This window comes from Rhamphochromis sp. 'chilingali' (genome assembly GCF_963969265.1).
Source record: "Rhamphochromis sp. 'chilingali' genome assembly, chromosome: 8".
NCBI lineage: Eukaryota > Metazoa > Chordata > Actinopteri > Cichliformes > Cichlidae > Rhamphochromis > Rhamphochromis sp. 'chilingali'.
The window spans coordinates 27,841,729-27,868,467 of record NC_137935.1 but is presented as its reverse complement, the minus strand read 5'-3'; the positions used below and the strand labels follow the sequence as shown (position 1 = coordinate 27,868,467).

Genomic DNA, 26,739 nt, shown 5'->3' with positions numbered 1-26,739 from the left:
ACTTCTGATTGGTATTAAAGTCCAGAGTTTTGGGCGCTTACCTGTTTAATTTATCAAAGTTTTATCTCAGCTTGTGCTCGAGTGTCACCAAGATTGTGTTGCTCTTTGACCAGGTTGCTGATTAACAAAATGCCTAGAGAGTTGTGAGGTATTTTTCCCCCATCACACACTCACACATGAAACAGGAAAGCCAACATGGAGGCAGTGAAGAAGTGGAGATCAGACTGGAAGTATCCCACTATTCTGCTTTGCATTTATGGATTCTTCAGCACAGTTAAACCACTGGAGCCTTTTCTCATCCCATTTTTGACAGGACCGGATAAGAATCTGACAACTGAGCAGGTATATATGACATATGCTAGAAAGGCTATAGTGTAATTCAATCAAAACAGACTTAGAAAAGAAATTATTTTCAGTTTTTCGGTCCTTATGGTGAAAAAGTTGGTAACTTTCTCTTTTGTACATGCTGCAATTACAAATAATCACACACACATGCACACACAAGCTGGTGATTCATAGCAGAGAGATAACCGGCATCTTTAAAAAGATAAAAATAAAAAATCTAAGTGATAGAAATCCAATCAAGATTCTGAAACCTTTAATCATTTGCTATAAAGTCATGCATTTCCTGCCTTTGATGAGTTTTTCCCTGACAGGTCAACAATCAAATTTTCCCAGTGTGGACATACTCCTATCTGTCCGTACTAGTGCCGGTGTTCCTTCTCACTGACTGGCTGCGTTACATGCCTGTAGTGGTGTTTCAGTGTGTTATGCTCTTCATCACCACAGCACTGCTGCTGTGGACAGCAAGTGTGCCAGCCATGCAGGCTACGCAGTTCTTTTACGGAGTCGTGACAGCCAGCGACATAGCCTACTTCTCCTACATTTACAGGTCATGTAGTACATCTCACAGATTTGGATTTTTAGCATTGCTCATGGGAGACTTGACATTATTATGCTCTTTATTACAGTGTAATAGATTTGAAGAGATACCGGAAGGCCACCTCTTACAGCCGCAGTGTCCAGCTCCTGGGGTATACAGTGGGCTCCGTGTTGGGTCAGCTGCTTGTCAGCTTCGACCTCATGTCATACAACAACATCCTGGTGTTCACTCTGGTTCTCACTGCCATCGCTCTCCTCACTTCCTTCTTCTTGCCAATGCCACAGAAGAGCATGTTCTTTCATCAAAGACGTGGGAGACAGACTGCAGCAGAACAGTCAAACACAATAAATGCATCACTGGAAAATGGAGGAGGTGAAATGGAGAGTGGAGAAGGAGAGCCTGATGCTGAGAAGCTTGAGGAATCTATCGTTACGCAGAGTTGCGGCCAAGTCCTCCTCCAGCTGTGGAGGGATTTCCGCCACTGCTATTCCTCTAGACAGCTGCTCTACTGGTCTGTGTGGTGGGCAATGGCTACCTGTGGGTATAACCAGACTGTCAACTATGTGCAGGTCAGTTATGAAGGCAGCATAAACAAAAATGTGAGCTGTAAAAGCATCTGAATCACTGCAGCAATCCAAATTGCTACTGGGGGCTGCTTTACGATGGGTTTACCTGCAGTGAACAAGTAGTGCCTTGTAGTTGCTGAAGCCTTCTCTTGTGTTAACAAAAGGCATTTTAGATATATATTTTAAACAGAAATAATTAAACACACACATATCCTTGAACAACCTAATGATACCCACACCATACTGCGCAGGTGCTGTGGGAGCATGTGCAGCCTTCTCAGAACTTCAGCATTTACAACGGAGGCGTGGAGGCAGTCTCAAACCTCTTAAGTAAGCAACATTAGATGGCATTTCCCCCCCTCCCTAAATCAAATGGAAGACACATAAGATTTCTCAGTACCTAATCAGCTGTCCTAATTTGTCTTATCCCACGTGTACATGCTTTCCAGGTGCAGCCACTGCCTACGGGATAGGCTTTACTGAGGTAAGATGGGAGCAGTGGGGAGAGCTGGCCCTGGGTGGTTTCTCTGGACTGAGTGCAGCTTCACTGTTCCTCATGACTTTCACTGGCAACATTTGGGTCTGCTACAGCGGTTACGTCGTTTTCAAGTCACTGTACATGATGCTGATAACTATAGCAATGTAAGAGTGTCAAGTCACATCAGGGTTATACTTTACCACAGTTTAGTTTGATTTTTATTGCAGATATAAGAGCAAAAAAGCTAAAAAAAATAAAAAAATAAAAAAACCCTCCCCAACCTTTAGATTAAGACAAATTCTATGCTTGCAGGTATCAGATTGCAGCTGATCTCTCAATGGAAAGATATGCACTAGTCTTTGGGGCAAATACCTTTGGAGCACTGGCTCTACAGACGATTATCACGTCTGTTGTAGTTGACAGTAGAGGGCTAGGCCTGGCCATCATTCCCCAGGTAAGCCATCAGATCACAAAATATGTACAGCAGCACTGTTTATTTGTCCATTAGCGTCATTAACCTTTTAAACATGTACTCTTCTTTGCAGTTCACCGTGTATTCCAGCTACTTCTTGGTTATCTCTGTTGTTTTTTTACTTCGGGGTCTGTTCAGTATTTGGAGAGCACAAAGAAGCAGAAAAGAGACAATTCCTCCAGACAAAGATGAAACTCCAGGCAGCGAAGAACACAGATTCTGAACACGTATAGAGCGTTATAGTGTATCACTTATGGTTTCCCATCCCTAAATTGACCTCACATTAGTTCATAAGTAGCAGAAAAAAAGTCTTTAAATTACTTACTTCAACATGATGAATAGAAATCATTTTTTTGTACAAAAACAATAAAAGAATGTTTCACACATCCATATAAATGAATGCTTTGGTCGTTTCTTTTTACTTAAAATTCATTTTAATATATATACTGTATATATTTACACCTTAACTTAAACTTTTTTAATACCCAATGCAAGTAAGTGGTTTTCAGTTCATCAGCCATTTCTTCTGACTGTCATTTGAAGTGTTGCAACTCTGTCAGCAGGGCGGAGACAACAGAGAAACGAGCCCCCCACCCCACCCATCCCTGATGTAGCATTCAGTCCTCCTCCTAACCCTAACCCCACCTTGACAACAGAATATATTCATTTCCTTAGTGAGAACAGTTTATCTAAAAGGGTCCTGCACAAATAGTTTGGTTCTTTACAAATACAGTAACTGGCAGTACCCATTAGCTTTTCAAAGCAACAGTTCTGTCTTAGCAAATTCTGTGTGTTAGATACAAATACTGATATGCACAAAGAGCTAATTTCCTAAAAGAAAAAAAAATGTACAGAATTGCAGCATAATGAATGGGATATACTGTATGCAATAACTTAGTTTTCAACCAGTTCGATTATACATTGTGGCTCAGTAGAGGCCAGGCTAGTTCACAGGTTAAATAAAGGGGAGGGCATCGACCTCCCCCTCTGCACACACCATCACTGTTTTGTAGCCTTCGACAGTGTCAGCACGACTGTGTCGCATAATGTTCCATTTATGACAAACCGCGATAGAAAATACAAATTCTTACAAACATTGTGTTTTTAAAGCTACTTGTGAAACAAAAACAGTGCAATAGGTGCAAGCGTGCCAGTTGTTGACCCTGTAGTGCAGCTGACATGATGGACCGCTATAAGAAGGGGTTTGTGGAAGAGCCTCCAGCTGGATACTGCGCAGGTGGACCCGCACCCTAGAACGAAAAAGGGAAGCACGCATTTAGACTGTGTACTAAGGTTCTTGTCCAGTGTTAACTGAGAAGAAAGTATGCTAGCTATATGGCTGTTCACCAGAGCAATGGGCTGGTTATTCAAAAAACAAAAACCAAAGCCATCCCTCACAATAAAATCTACACAAAGAACTGAAGTCTCTTAATTTATTTTTGTGTTAAACACAGATCAAAAGTGCTGTGCAAAAGTCTCAAGCCACCTCGTAGTATTTTATTCTATTGCATATAGTTTTTTTATTCTTTTTATCTTCTCCTATACCTTTTTTCTTTCATTTGTGTTGTTCTAACTTTGCACTGTCTACTTTCTGCTGTGACACAACAAATTTCCCATGTGTGGGACTAATAAAGCTTTATCTTATCTATCTTATCAACAGGTGCAGGAGGTTATTCAAATGTGAAACACTTTTCCTGTGACACACAGGAAAATACAGCATGAGTCAACAACTGTTTGTACAGGTTCTAATATACCAAAGTCAAAATTTTGTATCACCACCTTTATTCTTCAACACAGACTAAACCCTCTTTGGCAGCTCTCTAGTAATTACGTTAACTAGTCATGAGGAATAGTTCTCCAGGCTTCTTGAAGGACATTCAAAGCTCTTCTTTGGATGTCAGCTGACTTTTGTTCTTTTTTCTGTCAAGATGATTCCACACTACTTCAATAATGTTATGGCCCGGGCTCTGAGGAGGCCAATCCATGACTGATAGTGTTCCACTGCGTGGTTTTCCATTCAGATTTGCTTTTGGCAGTGTGTTTAGGATCATTGTCATGGTGACAAATATAGCAGCAAAGTGGTTCAGAAGGTCCTGAGTTCGACTCCACTATCTGTGTGGAGTAGAGCTGGGCGATAGAACGATAACGATATGTATCGCGATATAACTTTGACTCGATAGAGAAATTAAGCTATCGCGATAGACCTCGCCGCTCTTGTCCTCAAAAAAAAAAAAAAAAAAAAAAAAAAAAAGGGTCAGCCAATCCAAATTAAGTAGCGCAGAGCCGAACCAATCACAGCCGCAGCATCACGTCGCGTGACTTGTTACGTACAGCACAAGTGCCAAGCCGCACGTGTGTTTGTTTGGGAAGCAGCCAAGCAGCCAGCGGGTAATGGAGCCAGCGCGTAATGGAGGAAATGAGTGTGCCGACTAGAAAAATCAACCGAGCGTGACCGAAGAGAAAACAGATGATGGTTCCAATGCCGGAGAGACTGTCGAACGGAAGAGCCATAGAAGTTCCGTAGTGTGAAGGTATTTCGGCTATTTCAAGTCTGACAAAAACAGAGCAGCGTGCACTGTAAATTGTGCCGAAAGCAAGTCTGGAAATACAATAAACTGGTGCATGCGTCACACTGTGCGCCACGTTATTGTTTCGGTGAAATGAATTTCTACAATACTGTTAATTCTACTCTCTGCAGTGTTTAAATGCTTACATATACACACAGTTACTGTCCGTCCACACATACGACTCGGTTCTGCTTCTATGCCGCAGCTTTGTTTACTTTTTCCCACCGAGGCTTCTAGACTTCTGATTGGCCAACATTTCTGCACGGTTAGGAATCTAGCGCCACCTGCTGCTTTGGCATGTTCATAGCAGCGTTTTCCTTCATTTCTGCCTTTATGTGTGGACGGGATTATTTTTTAAAACGAAAACGGAAAATCTCCGTTTTCAAAGATACCCGTGTACGTGTGGACGTAGCCTCAGTCTCTGACTGGAAGCGCTAATTCATCATTCGGCTTTTGTCAGACTAAAGTAACTGTTAAAACTGTTTGAAAAGCTCAGCTATACAACAAGGAGAGATTGAGAATTTCCTTTTAGTTCTCAGTTTATTTGATATTGACAAAAGTTAGTCAGTTTTGTCTGTTCTTCTGTAAAACAAACTAAGATTTATTTTTAGAATTAATATTTTGTTTCTAAGTGGAATTGACAATTTAGTCTGTTTTGTTTGTTCTATTTTGAAACTTAAACGCTTTAGTGGCTGCCTTTTGTGTAGTTTGCAATATTTGCCTTTATTTATCTGAAAAAGTCTCATGTTCCTTAACTCATTCACTGCCAGCCATTGGCAGTGAATGAGTTAAACCCATTGACTCATTCACTGCAATTGACGGCTATAGACGTCAATGGCAGTGAATGAGTTAAGTACATCTACCCTGTTGAACTTATTATGGGAAATAAATATTTAAATAAAAACAAGCTGCTGATTATTTCACATTTTACTTGTGAGCAACGGCACATTTAAATCTTACAAATATAGTTATTTGGCTTATATCGTGATAGATATCGTTATCGCCTGAAATGAAAAAAACATATCGTGATATGAAAAAATCTCATATTGCCCAGCTCTAGTGTGGAGTTTGCATATTCTCCCCATGTTTGCATGAGTTATTGGTGTGAGTGTGAATGGTTGTCTCTCCATGTTAGCCCTGTAAAAGCCTGGCTGCCTCTCACAGGTAGCCGGGGTAGGCTCCAGTCTCCACAGTGTCTTACAGATGTCTGTATACACAGTGGAACCCTCTCCTGACGTTTTTTGAACATACTGCTTCCTGAAGAATGGCTTCTTGTCGGCCACCCTTCCACTAAGACTATTTCTGATGGATCAACTGAAGCGTCAAATGATGAGGGTCAGCTCTCATGTCTTGTGTCAGCTCTTGTTGGATTTTAAAAAAAAAAAGAAAGAAAAAAACTTTATTTATGTTTTTGTCCTAACACATACCATTTTATGTCTATCAAACTATGTTTTTATTGGCATTTTTCAACTAAATAATCTGTTCTGGTTCATTTCCAAGTTGTCTGCTATGTGTAGAAACACTGGGTCATGCATTGAGTTAGTCACCTTTTTTATACTTGAATGATTGACAGGTCAAGTGGCTTAAACAAACATCTGAAAATGTTCAGGCACAAGAACTGAACTGAAAATGCCCAGCTGCTTAGATGCAAGATATTACAGTGGCTTGCAAAAGTATTCGGCCCCCTTGAACTTTCCCACATTTTGTCACATTACAGCCACAAACATTAATAAATTTTATTGGAATTCCACATGAAAGACCAATACAAAGTGGTGTACACGTGAGAAGTGGAACAAAAATCATACATGATTCCAAACATTTTTTACAAATAAATAACTGCAAAGTGGGGTGTGTGTAATTATTCAGCCCCCTTTGGGGGGCAACAATGGAATGGTCTAAAACAAAACATATCCATGTGTTAGAACGGCCCAAAGTCCAGGTCTAAATCCAATCGAGAACCTCTGGCAAGATCTGAAAACTGCTGTTCACAAACGCTGTCCATCTAATCTGACTGAGCTGGAGCTGTTTTTCAAAGAAGAATGGGCAAGGATTTCAGTCTCTAGATATGCAAAGCTGGTAGAGACATACCCTAAAAGACCGGCTGATGTAATTGCAGCAAAATGTGGTTCTACAAAGTGTTGACTCAGGGGGCTGAATATTTACGCACACCCCACTTTTCAGTTATTTATTTGTGAAAAATGTTTGGAATCATGTATGATTTTTGTTCCACTTCTCACGTGTACACCACTTTGTATTGGTCTTTCATGTGGAATTCCAATAAAATTGATTCATGTTTGTGGGGGCCGAATACAAGCCACTGTAAGAAATGAAAGATGAGTTAAGATTTTTGCACAGTACTGATCCAGGAGACTATAGCACATAGCCACCAGACTAACCAGAAAAGGGTTGCTAGAGACCATAGGTCCTGCCATTGCCTGCCCAAAAGGAGTTGCAACAGACTTGGCCTGGCCGAAGGCTGGAAATCCTCCACCTGAAAGACATAATGTGATTTCAAGTGTTACATGATGGACATGGATCTCTCTCTCTCTCATTTATCTATCTAGCTTGCTCTATATTATTTTCATATAGCTATAAATATAATTAAAACAATAATATCAATAATAATAATAATAATATTACCAAATCAAATAAGACCTCTTCCGTCAGGGTTAATTGAGTGAACCAAATATTACATGAAGAAAAATTTTATAGACGACCACTTGACAACTACAGCTCAAATCTCACCATAGCCATTATTGTCTACATGACACACACCGTTGGGTTGCTGGGGATAGGCGGGAGGCTGAGGGAAGGGAGCCTGACCAGGAAAGGGTTGCTGGAACGTTCCACTAAAGCTGGTGGGGAGGTTGAAGGCTGCAGTATTCCCAAATCCAGCTGGCATACTCATGGAGCCTGTGCCAAATGGTGCTGCAAAATAGCAGAACAGCAACATTTAGGAACCAACAAAAGCTCAACACATAATAGGCAAAATTTGGTTTGATCTATTGCTGCGATTCTGTAACCCAGTGTGACTCGTTTTGGGCAAAAACGTCTACAATTCAGTATTGTGTGTCGTGCTGGGATTGTCAGAATCTCAGTTTTGTTTCATTTTTTATTTGGCTAATTTAAACACATGCAATAAGAGTGTCTGCACACAAGCTGTAGAAAAAAGAAAAGAGGGAGTCAGAATCAGACATCAGTAAGTAGGGATGGGTACCGGTATCCGGTGCCATGATGGCACCGGTTCTGACATAAACGGTAGTAACCAGACCAAAAAGCAGCGCACATTTCGGTGCTTTATTTCGGTGCTTTTTTTCCTGAGATGTGATACACTTTGAATTCTAGCCAATCATTTTACGTTTCCAAGGATAGTAGGCGGGTCCAGGTACATACGTTATTTTAGAGCAGAGCTACAGAGTAAAAATGCCCAAGGCGAAGCGGTCAAAAGTCTGGCTGTACTTCACAGCAAAATATGCAAACTCAGCAGCCTGCAACAAGTGCTTTAAGCTGATACTGTGATACTGTCAAAGGAGGTAACATCTCAAATCTGATGAAACACCTGGCGACGTATAGTGTTTTTTTAAACGCCGAGAAATGCGCTGTATTTGATAGCTTGCTGCGAGACCTCACATCGAGCGCATCTACTGCGGGTGGGTTGCCTGTTATCGGACCCGGAGTTAGCAACATCCCCCAAAAACCCGAAGAGGAGAGTCCTGGCCCCTAGCCCTGCCAGTGTAGCAGAAATGATGAGGATGATGATGACAGTAGCAGCTGTTCTGCTCTGCGTGAGTAGCTTAATGTTGTTGGTGTGTAAATTAATGCATGTAAGGTGAACTAACAACACGTCGTAGTTACATGCAGCTGTCTTCTTGTTTGATGGCAGATACTCCCTTCACTCTGGCCAAAAAGGCTAAAATGACCAAAGAAAAAGTGGAAAACAGTTAAACATGAGAGGTTTTGGACAAAGTTTGTGTTTTTTTCCCATTGTTTAAGCACTGCTTCCAGCCAAGAGTGATACCATATATGCCCTATAGCTGCAGAAAAGGCTAACACTGTTATCTTTTTACAAAACAAAACAAAACAAAAAAACAAACAGCTGAACATGAGAGATTTGACCAATTTTGTGTTCTCCATTCTTTAAGCACCGGTTTGAGCACCATTTAAGCATCAGCACCGTTTCAAAAGTACCGGTTTGGCACCGGTATCGGATAAAACCTAAACGATACCCATCCCTATCAGTAAGTTTAGTGGCAGTGTCTGATCTCTGGTGAACACACAGGAGCAACAGCTGGGATCAAAATGTGTCAGACAGCCAGCTAAAAACCAAGCAATTCTATCAGCGATTTAAGAAAAACAAAAGAAAACACCCACACACACACACACACACAGTTTACAGCTGATAAAGTGATACAGGCTTCATTCATTCATTGAATGAAGCATATCTGGTAATTAGCGTGATTAATAACTCAGGGTGTAAGTTTTCGTTTAATGAACAATAAAGTTTAATATTTCTCCTTTAATTCTTTAACCGAGAAGAGGACCATGCTGCAGAAACCACAGATATTTGGGAAACATGAATCCATCCTCAAACCTATCGTTATTAGTCATTTCTCATTCAGCTTCACTCTGTTCCTCTGTGATGAAATGGTAACTGGATTATTGGGCTATTTCAGTGGTGCCGTGTTTACGTCTTTCGAGATTTTCCTCAGTGACAGCTAAAATCATTCACTGGCAGAGCAAAGCACATGAGAGCAAAGGGGAAGCAGTTAGCACAAACAAACCTACCAAAGGTGGGAGGATACCCATGCCAATGAAGAACCCTCATCAAGCCTGTCCAGCACGCCAAGGACAATAAGACAGACAACTGAATCTAAAAATTCTTCACCATACCGATTTATTTTTAAAATCAATCTCTGCACACCAGTAAATGGCAACACTTCTCTTGCTAACCAGTTCCATAGTGAATTGTAGTTTTCAATCTTTTTGCCCTCCTCCACTTTCCTGTTGCTTTTTCTGTGTTTGGCACTGTCAGAGATATAATCACTTCTGAGGTAGCACAGGCAAAGGTTGCCACTTCCAATGTGCAAAAAAAGACAGCTTTTAATACACTAACTTTATGACTGAACAAGTGCATTTAATTTCTATACACACTGTTAAACTGAACTACTAAACTAAGTGAGTAAGCAGGGTGTTAAGTGAGTAAGGTGATTCTCAAAACACACACAGACACAGCCAACAAAAACAAACCTGCTGCAGCTGCAACAGTTGCTGCTCTGCCATTGCACTGGAATGGGTTGGTTGGAGCTGCTGCTGGGACAACACCAGGAGCTACAAATGGATTGGTTGGGTGTGCTGATGGGAAAAACAGCATCAAATTAACATTAATTAGCATGAAGTCCTAAGCAGAAGAATACATTAAACATTTTTCTTTTTTAAAGATAGCTTATAGAGGGTGTTTTGACAGTTCCACGTCAATGTCCTTTATACATCACAACAAACTAATTAACTAATGTTAATGAAACAAAAATAAATTCTTGACCATACTAGGCTGATTCTTGCCAAATTAAGTTTTAAGTTATGATAAAGTTATGATGCTTTAAGAATCATCATTTAAGTACGCAAGTTGTACAAAATGAAACTGCCAAATCTCTCGGTGATTGTCTCAGTTTCCTCAACCTCACTCTAAAATTATTTAGAAATGTAAAACATGAACAATTACTAACAACCGTGTCAATTTTGTGAACATTGTTACCATAACAAATCAGAGACGTGTTTAAGTTCACTTACCTCCAAAACCCTGAGCCATGCTGGGCACAGCCTGCTGTATTTGTGCTGTTGACACCCCCGTCTCTGAGCCAAACACACTCCTGTAGTGACACACCGTTAGCACATAAGTTTAGGAAAGGATGCAAAAAGAAAGGTACTCGGTGGCCTTTTCCTAACTGTATTCTGGAACACTGATCATCAGAATGAAGAAAAAAGATTTGTCTGATTTATGTTGGTTTGTGCAGTCTCTTACCCTTGTGAGGTGCTGGTGGTATTGTAAACAATGGTGGCAGGTGCTGAGGTGCTGAAGACTGTATCAAGCTCAGCTAGAGCAGCATAGCGGTCTCCACCTGCTGGCTGTTTCTGAGGCAAACCACCCACTCCTGCTGCTGCTGCTGCTGCTGCTGCTGCTGAGCTCACCCCACCAGGAATACCACCTCCTAGAATAGAAGTACATAAAAGGAAAGCCAGGTTCAATTTACCTCAGTTCACTTAATGCAGAAGAAAATGCTGTTAAACTTTCAAAGAGGTCCGGAGATAGCTGCCATACTGAACCTACTGAAATTAATAGGGAATAAATGTTAGGTCATTAGGAAGTGTATATTTTCTAGGCCAAAAATACATATTTATATGAGAAAAACCAGCTCAGTACAATTCACAGATACTCAAACACCAAACTTCTAATAATGTGGTATTAAAATGCTTCAGTCAAACCTAGATGTATAGCATTCACAGAAGTGAGGAGGCATTTCAGTCATGTCCAGTTGCCTTTTTGCAGCTGGTTCAGTAACATTGAGGTATAGACAATCGTGATCAGAAGTTTACATTCCCTGTAAGAATTAATGTCCTGGCAATTTGGGGATTTTGAGCATTTCTTTGTCATTGTTCTAAGAAGCAGGATTGTTCAAAGTCCAAGGAAGTCAGTGAAGATACGAGTATTGGTCAATTCAATGGCTGCTCTCAAACAAATTCTTTTTATGCTGGCAAAGAGGCCAGAAACTACCAGTTACAGTCAATCATCAGTAACGAGAAGTTAAAAGGTTTTGGCCTTGTCAAGTTAAAAGATTATAGAACCTTTAGCACTGCTTATTAAAAGATTTAAGTGAATGTACGCATATATTTGAGTCCATATTTATGATTTTGATCCTAAATGAATTAGATAACCTCCCAAACGAATTAAAACGTGTGCAATTTTTTTTAAGTCATTAGTCTAAAAGCCCAAAATTACCTTGACATTCATGCCCAAGATGAGTGTATGTAAACTTCTGACCTCTACTGCAAGTATAAATTGCTAGAAAATGTAAACCAGCCCTTTTTTAGAGACTGCCTATCCCTGCCAGGAGAAGAAAACTTATAGGGACTTAAATCTATGCGCCTAATTAAACCTAGTTTTCAGTTTGTATTTTTGTTTTTCAGTCATTCTCTAGCCCTACAATGGACATCTATGAAACAGGCTAGGCATGAAGGGTTTACCTGGCTCTGTTTTGGCAGAGCTAAATATGTTATCCAGGTCAGCCAGGGCTGCGTATTTATCGGCAGAAATGTTAGTACTCTGTACAACGTCTCTGCCAGCTCCTGTGGAGTTACTCTGGGAGGAGGAACTGAAGGATCCAAAGTCAGCACTACACGATTTGGGGAAGTTCTCAAAATTTGCAAAACTGGCATTTGCTAGTCCCCCTGAGGCGCTACCTGTATGAAAGAGAGAGATTAAAGAGTCATAAGGGGGACTGTAATTGTTGGTTTTGAGAAACAACAAAACAGGTTGGAGAGGGAGAGAAGAAGGTGCATGAAGGGTAAACTTGGGAGTCAGGCTGGTAAAGGGACACCTTCTAAAGGATAGATAGCAACATCTGTCCTTTGTTACACTGCACTATGCTGGCTTTTCATTAGCCTATGAACCAAAAGAGCACACACAATTAGCACTTATATGTGTTAGAGGCTGAGCATGTGCAGGGCAGCAATTTTCTTGTGTAACTCCAATACTTCCGACTTCACCACGATACTGTGGAGAAAGGAAGTTAAAGACAAAACTCATCAAAATGTATTCACTGAGAGATAGAAAACAAGTTGCTATCTCCCAAAAAAATCTCTTTAATATGCCAACAACCCTGCAGATTTTACTGAGCGCTGTAATATCAACACGATCACACTCAAGCAGGTCTAAACGTGTTAGAGCAAAACGAAACATTAATCTCTTAATGTTTACCTATTTTCTGCAACAGACTGCAAAATAATCACTCTGGACATCTTTATGCAACTAATTCAACACGCCATGTCAATGCTTGGAAACCCTCAGTTCACACATTCCTGCATATTACAGAGAAAAATTGAGGTTTTGCTACAGAGCAGTAATTTCCAAATTGCAGCACATGAAGAGCAGATTTGTATGGAGCCCATTAAAAGCAAACACAGAATAATAAATTATTTTGGACACCGCGGTAAAACAATCAGAGCTAACTGGGACGCAGCACAGTTGTTGTGACCCTAAGGGGGAGAGAAGGCAATTTTTAGTAATGACACCGATACCGCTGCATTTTAATCAGCAGTTCACTGCTTTCTATGAAATATTGGTTATTTAATGAGTTTTAGGTCAGGGACACTAAAGGAGTCCGAGTTTAAAGGCATCCCACATTACAGTTTACAAAAAATAGATTCTAGGGTAAAAGCTTTTGTAGAAGTAATTTTTGCATAAAAATCTAGAGGCTAAGCACATTAAAAAAAATATTATTATTGCTTGAGGGGAAAATATGCATCTCCTCTTATCATCTCTTTTCATGTTGCCTTGTTGGATTTTTATACACTTTGGTCTATTTTGCACAGTAGGTCATATTAATCATTGCAACAATCAAAGATTAGTAGACTTATGTTTAACCACTGAGCTTTATCAGCTGTTAATTTTAGTATAAATGGACCAAAAAAAACAAACAAAAAACAACACAGTGAGACACACACACACACAGAGAGGATTGGGATCACAATGACTACACATACAAGATGGGTGAGAGAGTGAAAGCTGTTATGAGGGCAAGCGCAGAGAGACTTACTGTGTGAACACTGGAGAGGCAGAGCAGTGGCAAACTCACCCATACTGCGGCTGGATGAGAGCACAGTGAACGCTTGCAGCCACAAATCAAAGAGGGAGGCAGAAATGGGGTAATGAGCAATGTAAGATGGCAGAGAAATCAAAGAAAAGATGTCAGGTAACCCAGAGGTAAACATTATGAAGTGCTAAATCAAAGCAAATCAAATACTGCTAAAGCAAAGGATTAAAAAAAAAAAAAAAAAAAAAAAACCCAAAACAAAAAACAAGTAAGACAGATTTGACAGCTGAAGGCAGACAGTGCAAGGCAGTCAGTATCTGTGAGAAAGCCACTTAAAAATGTTTCCAATAAAAATAAACACTAAGGAGGCCGCTTCACACAGAGTCAATATGCACCTCCAGCAGAGGGCACTGTAGTACAACATTTTCCTGACAGGAAGTGAAGTTTGTGGCAGTAACTACTGTTCAAATAAGAGTATGTGACTTATGAGTCAAAGTGCTGAAAATAAGCCAGAGGATGTGTCAATAAGCTGCCAATGTATTTTTGAAACACTGTAGGAGAGAGAGAGAGAGAAAAAGCTTTGGCTAACAACGCATGTATTGATTAGCGCTCATCTATTGCACAACACCAGCATTAATTTAGAACCTCAAAAGTACGCAACAATGTTAGTTTCTCAGACATGTGGCTAAGCTGTATGAAGCTTGTGTATGCCCAAAGCAAAGTTTACAGTAAATGTCTCTAGTGAGGTACAGTGGATAATCTCCTGAACACAGTACTTCACGTCTTAGTCTCTTTTACTCTCTTTTAAACAGGATCATCTGAAAACCGTACAACTCTCTGGTGTAAAGAAATGTTTACATTTGAACAAAAAAATGAATGAACACTACACATATGTAAAGGTTTGGGAACAGAGGTGATACAACAGTTTAAATAAACCAACAAATGATGATGTGAGAGAAATTTTGACTACCATTGAGGTGTGTGTGTGACTAAATTATTTGTCTATGTAAATTTTTACATGTCTGCCTGTGTACATAAAGCAAACCTGTTCCTCTGTGTTATTGACTTAGTTGTGTTATTTGTCCAGTAAAACCAGCTTGCTCTACCTGTATTTGGGGGTTGAAATGGTGCTTGGGGTGCAGAGGGAAAACCACCTGTCGACCCAGAAGTGTTCCCGAATGCATCAAAATTAGCAAAGTCTGCCTCTCCTTTGGTATTCTGTGCCACTTGAAGTTGTGTAGAGGTGTTGTACAGACAAACAGATGGAGGAAAAAAAAAGTGAGGGGAAAAAATGGATTAATGAATGAATGCATACAATATCCAAAGACATGAATGACTGCAAAACAAATACAATGGGTTAAACACTACTAATAAAATACAATGGGTGATGTGTTAAATGTGAGGAATAATCAGAGTAGTAGAGCAGTGCAACTTAAAATGCGTAGCAGCTTATATACCTCGACATTCACTATTTCCCAGTAACACCCAAGAGTCCTTCATGTGCACACCCAAATATAAAGCAGGACTTGTGTGCTTAGCACTACACACATCATTAATTTTAACACACCTGTGTGCATGTTTGTTAGGTGTGTTAACGCCACTTTAGTTCTTGCATTAAGGATGAATCTTAAAGGCTCTGAGGGAGAAATGAGAGGACATTATCCTCAATTGAAAGCAAATGCTAACAGCCACATGTTACAAGTACTAGTAACCATGGCAATTTGTCTGTCTGATGCAATTTTATAATATATTTTGATACAATCCAAGAGCACATCATGACTCCTGATGTATAGCAAATTCACATCTTCTCCAAACTGGTGGCATCCTGATCCCATCTAATGTAGTAAATACACCACCTCTGGAGAAGTGCCCACCCCACATCCAATATCTATAAACGCAGTTATTTATTGGTAAGAGATTGGTAATTGGGGCTTTTTTTGTTGTTTATTGTGGATTATATGTGCTGAGGACTTCTATCTTCATGTACATTGTACATGCCCAGGGAAATGAGATACTGGTGTGACCTTCTTGAAAAGGCAGTTTAACCAACTCTAGTTGGGATCTCCATCAGAGACAACTTGCTGGCTACGCTATGCCATGCACATTTCAATAGTGAAACTTGAAAACACTGGTTGAAGCAAACCTTGCCTACAAGTGTTTTAAAGTGGTAACTACATTACTTACTGCAACTAACAAAAACATGAGTGTTATTGGTCTGTTGCTTACTTGTGTGGCTGTTGAAGTGTGCAAAGTTAGCAAAACTGGAGCTGGCGCCTGCATTCATGTTGGGCGGGGCAGCAAAGATGTCACCACCCAAGTCACTGAGGAGGTCATATTTCTTGTCATGGAGCTGCTGCTGCTGGGTTTGTCCACGGCTCACTACAGGAGACTGGTGACGACAAGAGATGCATTTGAAAAAAATTTAATAAATAACTAAACCGGTATAAATGAGCTCCTAAACAGCCTTCATGCAAATTAATAAAGAGGAGATAATAGGCCACGTGAAAAAACAGACTGTGGTGACACTGTCTCATTAGCGATGAAAGATGAACCTTATCTCAGTGGGCAAATTTGGTCATTTATCATAAACAAGATGAATATGCTTTTGTCTTTAAAGACATGGCTTCTTAATACTGCTGTGAAACAATTCACAGTCTAATCCTGGACTGCACCTGTTGTCAATAAATCTGTCATTGCATTTGTGCGAAGAGTCGTTATTTTCTTTGTATCTATGAGATACTTTTTAATTAGCAAATCACTTAGCAAATTAAGTCCAATGTAAACATGTCAGTAAAGCATTTAGGGATGTGTGTGTAAATGGATTACTAAGTAACTGTGGTAGTGTTGAACCACAGAGCATTCAGCAAAGTAAACAAGGTCATCAACTGGTAGCATCGTTTCCGCTAAAGCCCATCATAAGGTTTCATTTTAACATCGGCAACAATGCTGAGTGTTAACTGTCGATTGATAACCCAGTTCAAAGCTGAAAGTGTAACAGCGTAAATATTCACACCATTGTAAAGACCAACCTGAGGGGAGAATATGTAGTAACAACTACATATTTTCACCTCAACCCTGCTAGATGTGGCATATATGGCACACTGAACAAGAACCGGTTTATGCTGTCCAACATATGTGTTAATCATATGATGACTTGTGTGCATGTGTGTACACTATGCAAGTCTCACCTGATTTGGTGGGGTGTGCTTGTTGAGGTGTAGAGACGGTGCAGACTCCCCCAGCAGGGACTTGAGTGGTCTAACCTCTGGGGTGCTGCTGGTGCTGCTGTTTGAGGAGCCAGAGATGGAGGCATGGACTGACGCCACTACCTTGGCCTGCTCAGGAGGCACGTACCTTGGAAGCAATCAACAATTTATGCATTACTTACACTAAAATAAATAAATAAAATAAAAAATAAATAAAAAATAAATAAATAAATAGTGTTAGTTTTAAACTACCATTTATAAGAGTGAGACACTACAAGTTGTGTGTGCGCACAACAGAGCAGACCACGTGAATGCCTGTCTGCAGCAAACCTAGCATGTTCAAACATGCACTAGTCATTGCTCTCATTTTGATCATATTTCAGACTAAACACTAGATGGATGAGTTGATGTTTTGTAACAACATCCATGCTTACCCAATTCACACTTTGGGTGTATCAAATTTGTCATAACAAAATGCAGAGGATAAATAAAAATCTTACAAGAAGCCGTTAAAGATGCATCACAGTTTGTTGGTTGTTTTCTTTTATCTTTTAAATCACTGAGTGATCAGCGACAATCAGTGACTAACTTTTAAACTTAAAACAGTAATCATTTGGCTAGTTCTTATTTCACAAACACCAATGACAATTTTATTCAGAGTCAAAAAAGAAGCTCTAGAACATCTAGAAAAAGCTCATACATATTTCAGTTGATTAAAGCCTATAACTTCATGGAGCAATTAAGTCTTGCATATAGAGCAGCTTTACTGTAATGACCTAGATTCTGTACATCTCAAGAGGGGTATTTGGTGGCTTGCTAGAGGCTAACTGCTATGAGGCACATGTGAAACATTCCAAGCCAGAGAGAGAGGGAGAAAAACAAAAAAAACCCCTTTGCACAATGCACACTGACAAAGATCTTTTCTCAGCAAGCTTATGATACTGACATACCATCTCTTTTTCTCATATTTATCTTGTAGGAACTCCTTGACTTTCTGTGGTTCTCTGAAGTCTGGTACTGAAGAGGTTCTGTCATCATAAAGACCAAGCCAGATCTGTTTACAAACCTGAGAACACACAGAGTTAGAGAAAGGGATTTTTGGAGGAAACGGCACACACACGCACAGAGCTTTGCCATCAGTCATTATTAGTAATGAAATTGTTCCAATAAAGGAAAAATAGACAAGCAAATAAAAAGACAAGCCACATGTAAGATAAAGTTGCAGAGTAAAGAAAAAACAAAACAGAAAACCCCCTCTGACAGATAAAGGGGTTGCGAACCTCTGCCCTGGTGTGAACCTTTGCAGCAATAAGTACAAAAAAGCATTTCTGTCTTGGGATAAAATTCCACATTGGAGTGGTGGAATTTTATCCCATGCTTTGAACACATTTGACTCTGGGATGAGGGTGGAATTCTTCACGTGGACCACGTGCTTTAGGCTATTCCATTTTAGTTTGCTCAAGTTCAGGACTTTCCAAAACAAGCTATTCCAAAAGATCCACTTTATTTTTCTGTAAAAATATTGGAGAACAAACATGTTTGGTGTACATATTGCCTTAAATAAATTGCAAAATAATATATTTTATGCATCTTAGACTGCAGTGGTCTTATTTCTGTTTCCAGACACAGTGACCTCATTATAACAGCACGGTAGTGGCTCTCTGGGGGAACCAGAAGACTCCCGGTCATCATACAGTTCAAGACAGTAAAGCTGTAGTAGGTCTAACTTCAGGATGAGCCTTGGGGCGGTGCATCATTATTAAGGACCACCACAATGACAACCCGGCAAATGAGCCAAAAAGAAAGAGAAACAATGACATGGGGACGGCTGGTGCGAGCTGAATAGTCACAACTGGACTTTCAGGATGTCTAGAAGTAGATCAGTTGTGGATGGCATTGTTCTCCTGGATAAAACATAATAAAAACAAACAAAACAAAAACTCTGTGCTGATATGAGTTACCAACTATACTTGGGCAGCTATTAATATTATCTAGGTGTTGTCAAAATAAATACTTTGTGAGAAAAACACTGCTTTAAACAGGAAAACACTGGGACTGGGCACCAATTTATGACCAACAGTTTATAACATTATTTCCCATATAGACTTTAGTTGGGTAAGCCACCAGCCACATAAATTAAATCCTCCTTCGGCTCAGTGTTTGTCAAGTGCGCTCTATGAAGACAGAAAGGTAACTTACAGGCAGTATTTATAGACCAGCCTTCAAGCGTATATGCATCAGCTCCAACCTTGAGTCTCCTTCATGTCTGCTTTCCATGCCACTTTGCCACATCCTTTAATAGACTGTCCTTCGTGGGTGGCACTGCACTATTTCGTACTCTGTTTACTCGAAATATCTCGTCCCTTCGGTATTTTGCACAGTGCAACTGGTCGATTGTTTATACTTCTCATAAGTAAATAGGTGCCAGTATAATGCATGAAATTCTTGACCTGTCTATTCAATAAAAGTGTGACACAACACCTGTATTAAACTGACAAAACATTTGCCTTACAACAATTTTTGTTGTCGGAAAGTAGCATGCACTTTTTAATCTAGAGTTTGTTTTATAAAACTTTCTACCGCAGTAAAATGATAATAGTCCGCATGAATTTCAAGCGTGCCTAAATTGCCTTATCAAGCATATGTGCAACAGGCTACTTAAATACAAACACTAAAAGCAGAACTTTCACAACAGACACAGCCCATTTCAAGATTTTTAGAGGCTGACTTTATGCCAACCTGTCTATTAAATATTGAATAGAGAAGGACAAACAATGATGGCTCAACCAAAAGCTAATCTAACTAGTCAGAAAGGAAAGCAGTGGGAAGGTTGACCTCGGGCTTAATTTCTAACTTTATTAATTGACAGGGCCGAATTGCCGTTCCTACCTCATTGCCATGTTTCTGTAAGAACTCTATTTCCTGTTGCGTGAAGGTTGTCATGGAGATGGACTTGACTCTGTGGGGTGGATTCAGTCCTCGTCTATGGAAAAATAGAAACAAGGGTCAATTTAATTTGAAGACAACATACATGAAAACCTCATCTTGATACACTCCAGAGCCCACCTCTCAGGACGGGACCATTTAATTAGCTGAAAGCTGAATGGTTGCTGGTGTGTGTGTGTGTGTGTGTGTGTGTGTGTGTGTGTGGGGGTGTGTGTGTGTGTGTGTGTGGGGGAGAGAGAGAGAGAGAGAGAGACTTAGGACAAGTGAGTAACTGAGGATAAGAAGTCATGATTATAGAGAGAAATGAAAGAGACAAATAATGACAGAGAGACATACTGACAGAAAAAGAAAGGGAGTACAATAACCAGAGGAAGTGGGTGAAACTCTCTTCACTTACACTGACTGAACTGAGACTGTCCAAACATTAAAAGAATGAACAATCTTCCTTAATATAGAAACTTCAATTATGGAGTAACACCCATTAGACCACACAAGCCTGGCTCACTTTCCTTAGAAGGTCACACAGTCAATGCCACAATGGCCCAAATTAAAAATGCCTGGTTATGGTAGGAGTTGAAAAGAGCAATCATTTGTCTATTATTAAGCTCCAGGCCTGATTGTCTGAGCACGTTTTCCTCGAATCGCTTACAGGTGAAAACTGATGTTGTGCTGACTGGCACGGTCACCACCTGTTTTTGTGAGAAGGTGACCACAGAACATTTACCATGCGTGAAGACCACTTTAACTGCGAGTTAACAAAAGTACTTGTCAACACATAAAACATATTGAAATAAATAAATAAATCTTCAATTCTATAAAAAAGGATCTGTGCTTCTAGTTGCTTACATTAACCTTTGCTGTTAACCAGTCTTCAGAAAGTAACTAAAATTATAAATTGGACTGCAACTTCAAATGCCTTTAAAAGCAGAGAAAGTGGTGAGCAGTAGGGCTGCCACAAACGATTATTTTGATAGTCGACTAGTCACCGATTATTTTTGCGATTAGTTGACTAATCAGATCATCATCCATTGGATGCAATACTACAGCTTATTGCACCAGCAGCATCTGCTCTTATATAACTATCATTAGCTTACAGCTTTAAGTGTTTAAGGTCTGTGCTAACTAAAAATAAAGACAAGATGATAGTTTATTAAATTTTAATGAAATTTGCGGATTGTTTCGGTGAAGTTTAATAAACTCCTTGCTATCTAAAATATAACAGGACACTGGAGTATATTCTGGAGCATCTCACACTTCTGATAATCAGTTGTCTGCTTGACGTTTATTCAGCTGTGTAAAAACTATAACTTTAATCTCAGACAAACTGATTTACTCAGGAACAAATAAAATACTAAAAAAAAAGCCAAACAATAACATTTTAAGTTATCTAAGTGACTCATATATATTTAACCTGAGTAGCGAAAGACAGCGGTGGGTTTGAAAACGATTTGCGGGGAGTCCGGTGTTCTCACGGCGCTAGTGAGCCTAGCCCCCGGCTCGCTAACGAGCTAGTGGGTAACAGATGTCTCCGAAAACGTCGGAGCGCTTTTGAAAATATGTGGTGTCCTGATAAACTGAGCAGATATTTGAGGTTTACACAGCTACATTCTCGCCTGAAAATATGTTAAACGTTTATTTTGTGACCCAGAAAGAATAATAAGAGTAACATTAAAACTAACCAGCTGCCGCCATTGTTGGAAACTGCGCTGGGCCGCGCTATGAATTCTGGGACACAGCTGCTTCTTCTTCTTCTTCGGGGTTTAACGGTAGCTGACATCCTTGTACATGCAATGCTGCCATCTTCTGTTTCAGTCCGTTATTACACTCTTAAATCCTGCCACTTATTCCTGCGTCTTTTGTGATCTTACAAAGCTTCAAACGACGCGTCGACTATTAAATCAGTCGTCGACGATTTTGATAGTCGACGTAATCGTGACTAGTCGACAAATCGTGGCAGCCCTAGTGAGCAGTGAGTAAACTCAAACAGCCATCATCAGCAAATATCATTAGGATAGCCATTACACTGTGCCAACAGTGGCCACAGGCATCTTTTCCTTCCGTTTCCCTTTGCAGCCATCAGCATGTCAGGAGCACAACAGATACACTCGCTTATGGACATGGATAGTGGATTTAATCAGCCATAACACAGATGTGTTAAAGGAAGCATTCCGACAGCACTCAAAGCCCCATTATACAATAGACGTATTTACAGGTATGGTGGACAGATATAAATGATTAAAACAGCTTTTATCAACCTCAGTTTTAATCTCAAACACAGTAACATGCTACAGAGACATAATGACATGGTATTAACATTTAGGAACACACAATTAAAGCAAAGTTAGTTTTTTGATTGTGGATAATATACAAAGAACTCTTAATTCAAGTGTTTTTAAATACTTGAACTCCTGCTTTATCATCTACAAGAACTACCAAGAGTTTTGCATGTTTCCCCTGCATCTTTATAACAAGAAAAGTTTTGTATGAAGTTTACAAACTGAAGAAGTCACTTGGATAAGTGACGAAATGTTTCTGCCACTGAAAACGCTACATCCAGGTGAACAGGATCAACTTTCTGTGGCTTACAAACACGATGTTATACACAGAGCAGTCAGATGCTGAAGGCATTGAAATACTAGACGGGCCTGTTAAATTATTCACTGCTGTTACCTCTAACAGAACTTGTTGTCATTAAACCTTTTTCTCAATACATCCGTCAGTCAGTGGATTGACTTTAATCAAAAAAAACATTCACTGCTATCTGGTACAGAGTACAGAAGCTACAGTTTAGCTAATTCGTGCTGTTTGTGAACACCCAAAAGACCTGTCGGTTCACATTTAAGAACATAATGATCTAAAAGAAATAACATAATTTTATGTCAATGTGGAAAAGATTGCATGAAAATGTGTGGGGGTTTTGCTTTCCCTTCATACAAATGCTGAGACTGCCACGTACATGACTAATGTTTAAGCAGTGCACTTTTAGTTTTTAATCATTTACTAGTGCTTTGTGTTAGGCTTACAAAAATATACACACGGACCAATCACAGCAGAACCACGTCACACTAAAGTAGAAGGACATTACAAATCCCTAAAACAGAGTATTAAAAACTAAAATGGTCCCCTGATACTGCACTGCGGGGTAGAGAGGAACGGACAAAAACAAAAAACGAATTGTTTTTAAACTGGATAAGTTTTTCCAGCTCCCTGAGGAAGATAAGTGACCAAATTCTAGTCTTACGAAGATTAAACTAGGTCAGATAGAGGGAGAGGTTTCCAGAGCCCTTGAGGTCTAAATATTATATCAACGTCTTAGCAGTGTGGTCCCATTGAGGAGTTCTAATTCTGAAAATGTCATTTTTGTTACTTCTATAAATTTTAAAATTTATATTAAGGTGACTTTTTCAGGAGAATTAAATTGCAGTAACAATCAGTAGCTGCACAGTATAAAGGAACTGCTTTTATCACAACGTGTCAGAGAACAGTACCACATATTGCACTGTAAAATAATCATGAACTAGTCCCTATTGCACTAGTTCAGAGATGGGAACTCGGCTCATTTGCATACTGCAACTGCCTCAGGGTAAGAGAAACTGGCAACACAAAGTCTCCAAAGAGAGGAAAGTCCACACACTTCATTTCACTGCTTTAGATCCCTGCAAAAAACGATATTTTAGTCTTTTAACAGTACTGTTATTAAGCGTCTCATACAACAGAAAATACCCATTCCTAATTTAGTGACTCACTAATTTAGTCACCCCATCCCTGTTTCACAGATTCCACACCATTGTTGAGAAATCAAATGTCAGGGTTATATTAGAGTCATTTCTGGTAACTAGCCATTGATCAGATCATGTATCAGCACATTTGGTGTCTGTGACACCTTCCCAACTCTGATTACTCAGGAACACATAGGTCAAGTGGGGTTACTTCCCGTCATGAGCAAATCTCTAGTAAGACATCGATTGGCGTTCCTCCTGGGAAAGGCTCCACCATCATGAGGAATGTGTTTATATAGCAAATTCCAACCCCACCCTTTAAACAACTACAGCTACGGGAGGAAGAAGGTTATTAAGAAGTAAGTTGTTGTGAACTCTCCATCACTCCAGAGAAAGTCAACAGTGTTAATCTTAAAAGAAAAAGGAATTAAAAAGCCACCTGTAATGTTGGATGAGTTTGCTTTGGTTTATTTGGACAAAATAAAGAAAACACGATGGTTATTCAGAAAATTGGCATAATAAGCCAAGACAGTGATTGAAATTATCAAGTCTGCGCATGAATTTTAACTACTCATAATTCCAACGTGACCTCACAGCCACTTCCTGTTGCTCACATACACAACATCACATGCTGCTGATGTAGCAGCACAGTGGGGCCACACCACTTCCTGAACCTAAAAATCAGATCAAGCTTCCTGCGCATATCATACAGACATCTATGCTTTCAGCCCCACACTCTTCCAACAGAAAGATTTTCCTTGAATGTGACCTTTATCTAACCAAAAGTCAGCGAGAAAGACAAAAAAGAAAGGATATAAGGTTTAGAACAGAGATCTCAAGCTAAAAAAAATGAACTTAATTAGCTCTTATTACAGGATTTAAAGCAATAGGGCAAGCACATGGGAAATACACAGCGGCGTCCCCACAGAAACACCCACTGGTGGCGGTAAACAAAGGGAAAGTATCAGCCAGCATGTAATTTATCTAATGCTCACCAAAGCTAAGCTACATTAACTCAAACCTGGTCAGTGGGCATTTACTAAGCAATAAAAACCTTACCTTTTACCTACAACATTTTTAGAATGATAATTATTCATGAACAGAAAATGGCAAGGTGATCTGTATAAAAGGTGTATGCAGATCTAATTCAAGTATTTGTGTCTTTATGGGTGATGGTGATAGCACTTATAATTTATTTTAGCATTTCATGTGTGTGTTGTTTCTCAGTGAACTACATGTCAGTGCAGTCTGAAAGGTCGATTACTGCAGAGTATTGAGAATGATTAGTGCAACACGGGCAGTGAGAGGGAAACACTTCCTCCATGTTGTACATCTTTTGCCCCATTTACCACTAAACTGATGTAAAACTGAGTGACGAAGTGATTTGTTATTATTGCATTAAACCATTTTCTTTCTGAATGTATCCAGCATCATACAACATGCAAGAAGGAAATATGACAGCTGAGCTGAGACGTATGTGTGGCAAAATAAGAAGAAGCGGAGTGCTCCACTAATCCCAAGCTAAAAAAAAATGCTTATCACACAACTGCACAAAGATTTTAATTAAAAAAAATTACAAATAAAACCCTCCACTCTGCTACAATGAAACTACAATGCTTGTAAATGCATGGGCTTCAGAGCCGTCGTAGGAGGTAAACTGCAGATACACGGAGAGAAAAAAAGCTTTTGATCAACTGCGTTGTCAGCTCTAATTCGAGCTGCGATGTTATGCCAGAGGATAAATAATTCGAAAACACAAAATAGATGAGTGAACTTCGCACAATTGATAACAGATTTTACATTTATCTCAGTCGCGCCTTAAGATAACACGACTTTCGCTCTGCCAAGTGTCGACCATCACGTTTGCAGCGAAAATGCGGTTAAGTGACTCAAACATATGGCTCCACAGGGCGGACCGGCTCAGTTACTAGGTGGTGCTTCCTAACGTTACCGGCAGCTGGAAGCAGCAGCAGCTGGCTTATCTGTGGACCTAGCTTGCAAGTGTCAGATAAGTTCACTTGCTAACACTGGATGCTAACGTTAGCTAGCATCTCGGCTGGTTGGTGCGCTCGCCTGACACCTCTATGCACCCCGCCCAACGCACCACACTGCAATGTCAAAACAGCTAAACTCACACTACCTCCGTCTTTTCTAGTTCCCCATCTGACGGTAGCTAGTGCTACTATTTGACTAACTGGCTGGGTTTACCCCGTGTAGCCGAAGCGCATTAATATCGTGTGCGCCATGTCTAAGCTAAGGTCACTGTGCAACTTAATACTTACAGGATGCCAGAGCAGGAGGTACAGACGAAGGAACCCACAGTCATGTTGGCGTAGGTCGGGCCTCGCTGGTCGCAGTCAAAGCACTTTCTGTTGGGAGGCAAACTCGTCATTTCTCTCAGCATCTTCAGGTGTTTCTCCTCCTGTTTTCTCTTCGCACTCGCCGCCATGGTAAAGAATCTATAGCGGGGGTTGAATAAAACCGTGAGAGACGGAAAGCTAGCTAGCTAAAACTAAAAGAGCTGTGCTTTCTTCTTTTTAATGGTTGTCGACTCGTAAAGACAGAGTGAATCGCTAGGTGGGTCTGTTGTCAGGGCGGCCTCGCGTCTCCTCGAACAAGGAGTTTTCAGGCGATGGACCTGGCGCTAGCTAACGGGACAAGAGCTATGCTGCCATCTACTTCCGCCTTCGCTTAAATCCCGTTATGCAGCCACAGCGAGTCTTCATGACTCAAGGCCAAACGTGAGCCCATTAAACTCATCACAGTCAAAGATATCCACTACAGATGGAGGCTATTATTTTTAATCTAATTTTATTTAAGTTGGCATTAACTGTGTCGTATGCGCTGCACGCTGCAGGCATTTTAACGGCATCAACAACACAATTTAAAGATTGTGGCAGTTAGCGGCTATGTGAGTTACTTTATCTTCAGTTCAAATTTTGACGTGTACATAGAAGCAGACAGTACGCTCGGTGACTTGTCTGAAGAATTGCAGCGGGCCACAACGCAAACTGAAACAAAGAGCATCATCTTGTTTCTAACGGGACAGCTCTTTGGTTGTGCTCCAGACAGCGCAAAGAGCGCCACTATTCTTT

At 40.1% G+C, this 26,739-nt stretch overlaps 2 protein-coding genes across 10 annotated transcripts; one reads left to right on the top strand and one right to left on the bottom strand.

The window, feature by feature from the left end:
- Positions 1–195: 195 nt before the first annotated feature.
- LOC308400771 (thiamine transporter 2-like) lies at positions 196–3,650 on the top strand (the record flags this gene model as incomplete). The annotated part of the gene is made up of 7 exons (XM_080888732.1): positions 196–342; positions 657–892; positions 972–1,452; positions 1,701–1,779; positions 1,899–2,091; positions 2,240–2,381; positions 2,473–3,650. 7 exons carry the CDS (start codon positions 196–198, stop codon positions 2,620–2,622), a joined length of 1,428 nt encoding a protein of 475 aa, XP_080744858.1. The 3' UTR covers positions 2,623–3,650.
- On the bottom strand, positions 3,511–26,305 carry agfg1a (ArfGAP with FG repeats 1a). Of its 9 annotated transcripts, none has more exons than XM_080888722.1 (14): positions 25,927–26,305; positions 19,869–19,962; positions 17,930–18,045; positions 16,962–17,127; positions 16,000–16,162; positions 14,880–14,999; positions 13,777–13,848; positions 12,206–12,421; positions 10,986–11,172; positions 10,754–10,833; positions 10,214–10,318; positions 7,712–7,894; positions 7,363–7,457; positions 3,511–3,649 (listed from the first exon to the last, which is right to left on the bottom strand). In XM_080888722.1, exons 1-14 carry the CDS (start codon positions 26,091–26,093, stop codon positions 3,590–3,592), a joined length of 1,824 nt encoding a protein of 607 aa, XP_080744848.1. In that variant the 5' UTR covers positions 26,094–26,305; the 3' UTR covers positions 3,511–3,589. The 9 variants fall into 9 exon arrangements, with proteins under 9 accessions (XP_080744848.1, XP_080744850.1, XP_080744849.1 ...); XM_080888724.1 differs by having other exon boundaries at positions 13,816–13,848; positions 25,927–26,304; XM_080888723.1 differs by having other exon boundaries at positions 7,742–7,894; positions 25,927–26,303.
- Positions 26,306–26,739: the final 434 nt, after the last annotated feature.

Coding starts and splice junctions, on each gene's coding strand:
- agfg1a (XM_080888722.1), bottom strand. CDS start 26,093: ATGGCGGCGAGTGCGAAGAGAAAACAGGAGGAGAAACACCTGAAGATG. Junction 19,963..25,926: donor ACCTCCTGCTCTGGCATCCT/GTAAGTATTAAG, acceptor ATTTTTCCATAG/ACGAGGACTGAATCCACCCC. Junction 3,650..7,362: donor TCTCTAGCAACCCTTTTCTG/GTTAGTCTGGTG, acceptor TTTTCGTTCTAG/GGTGCGGGTCCACCTGCGCA.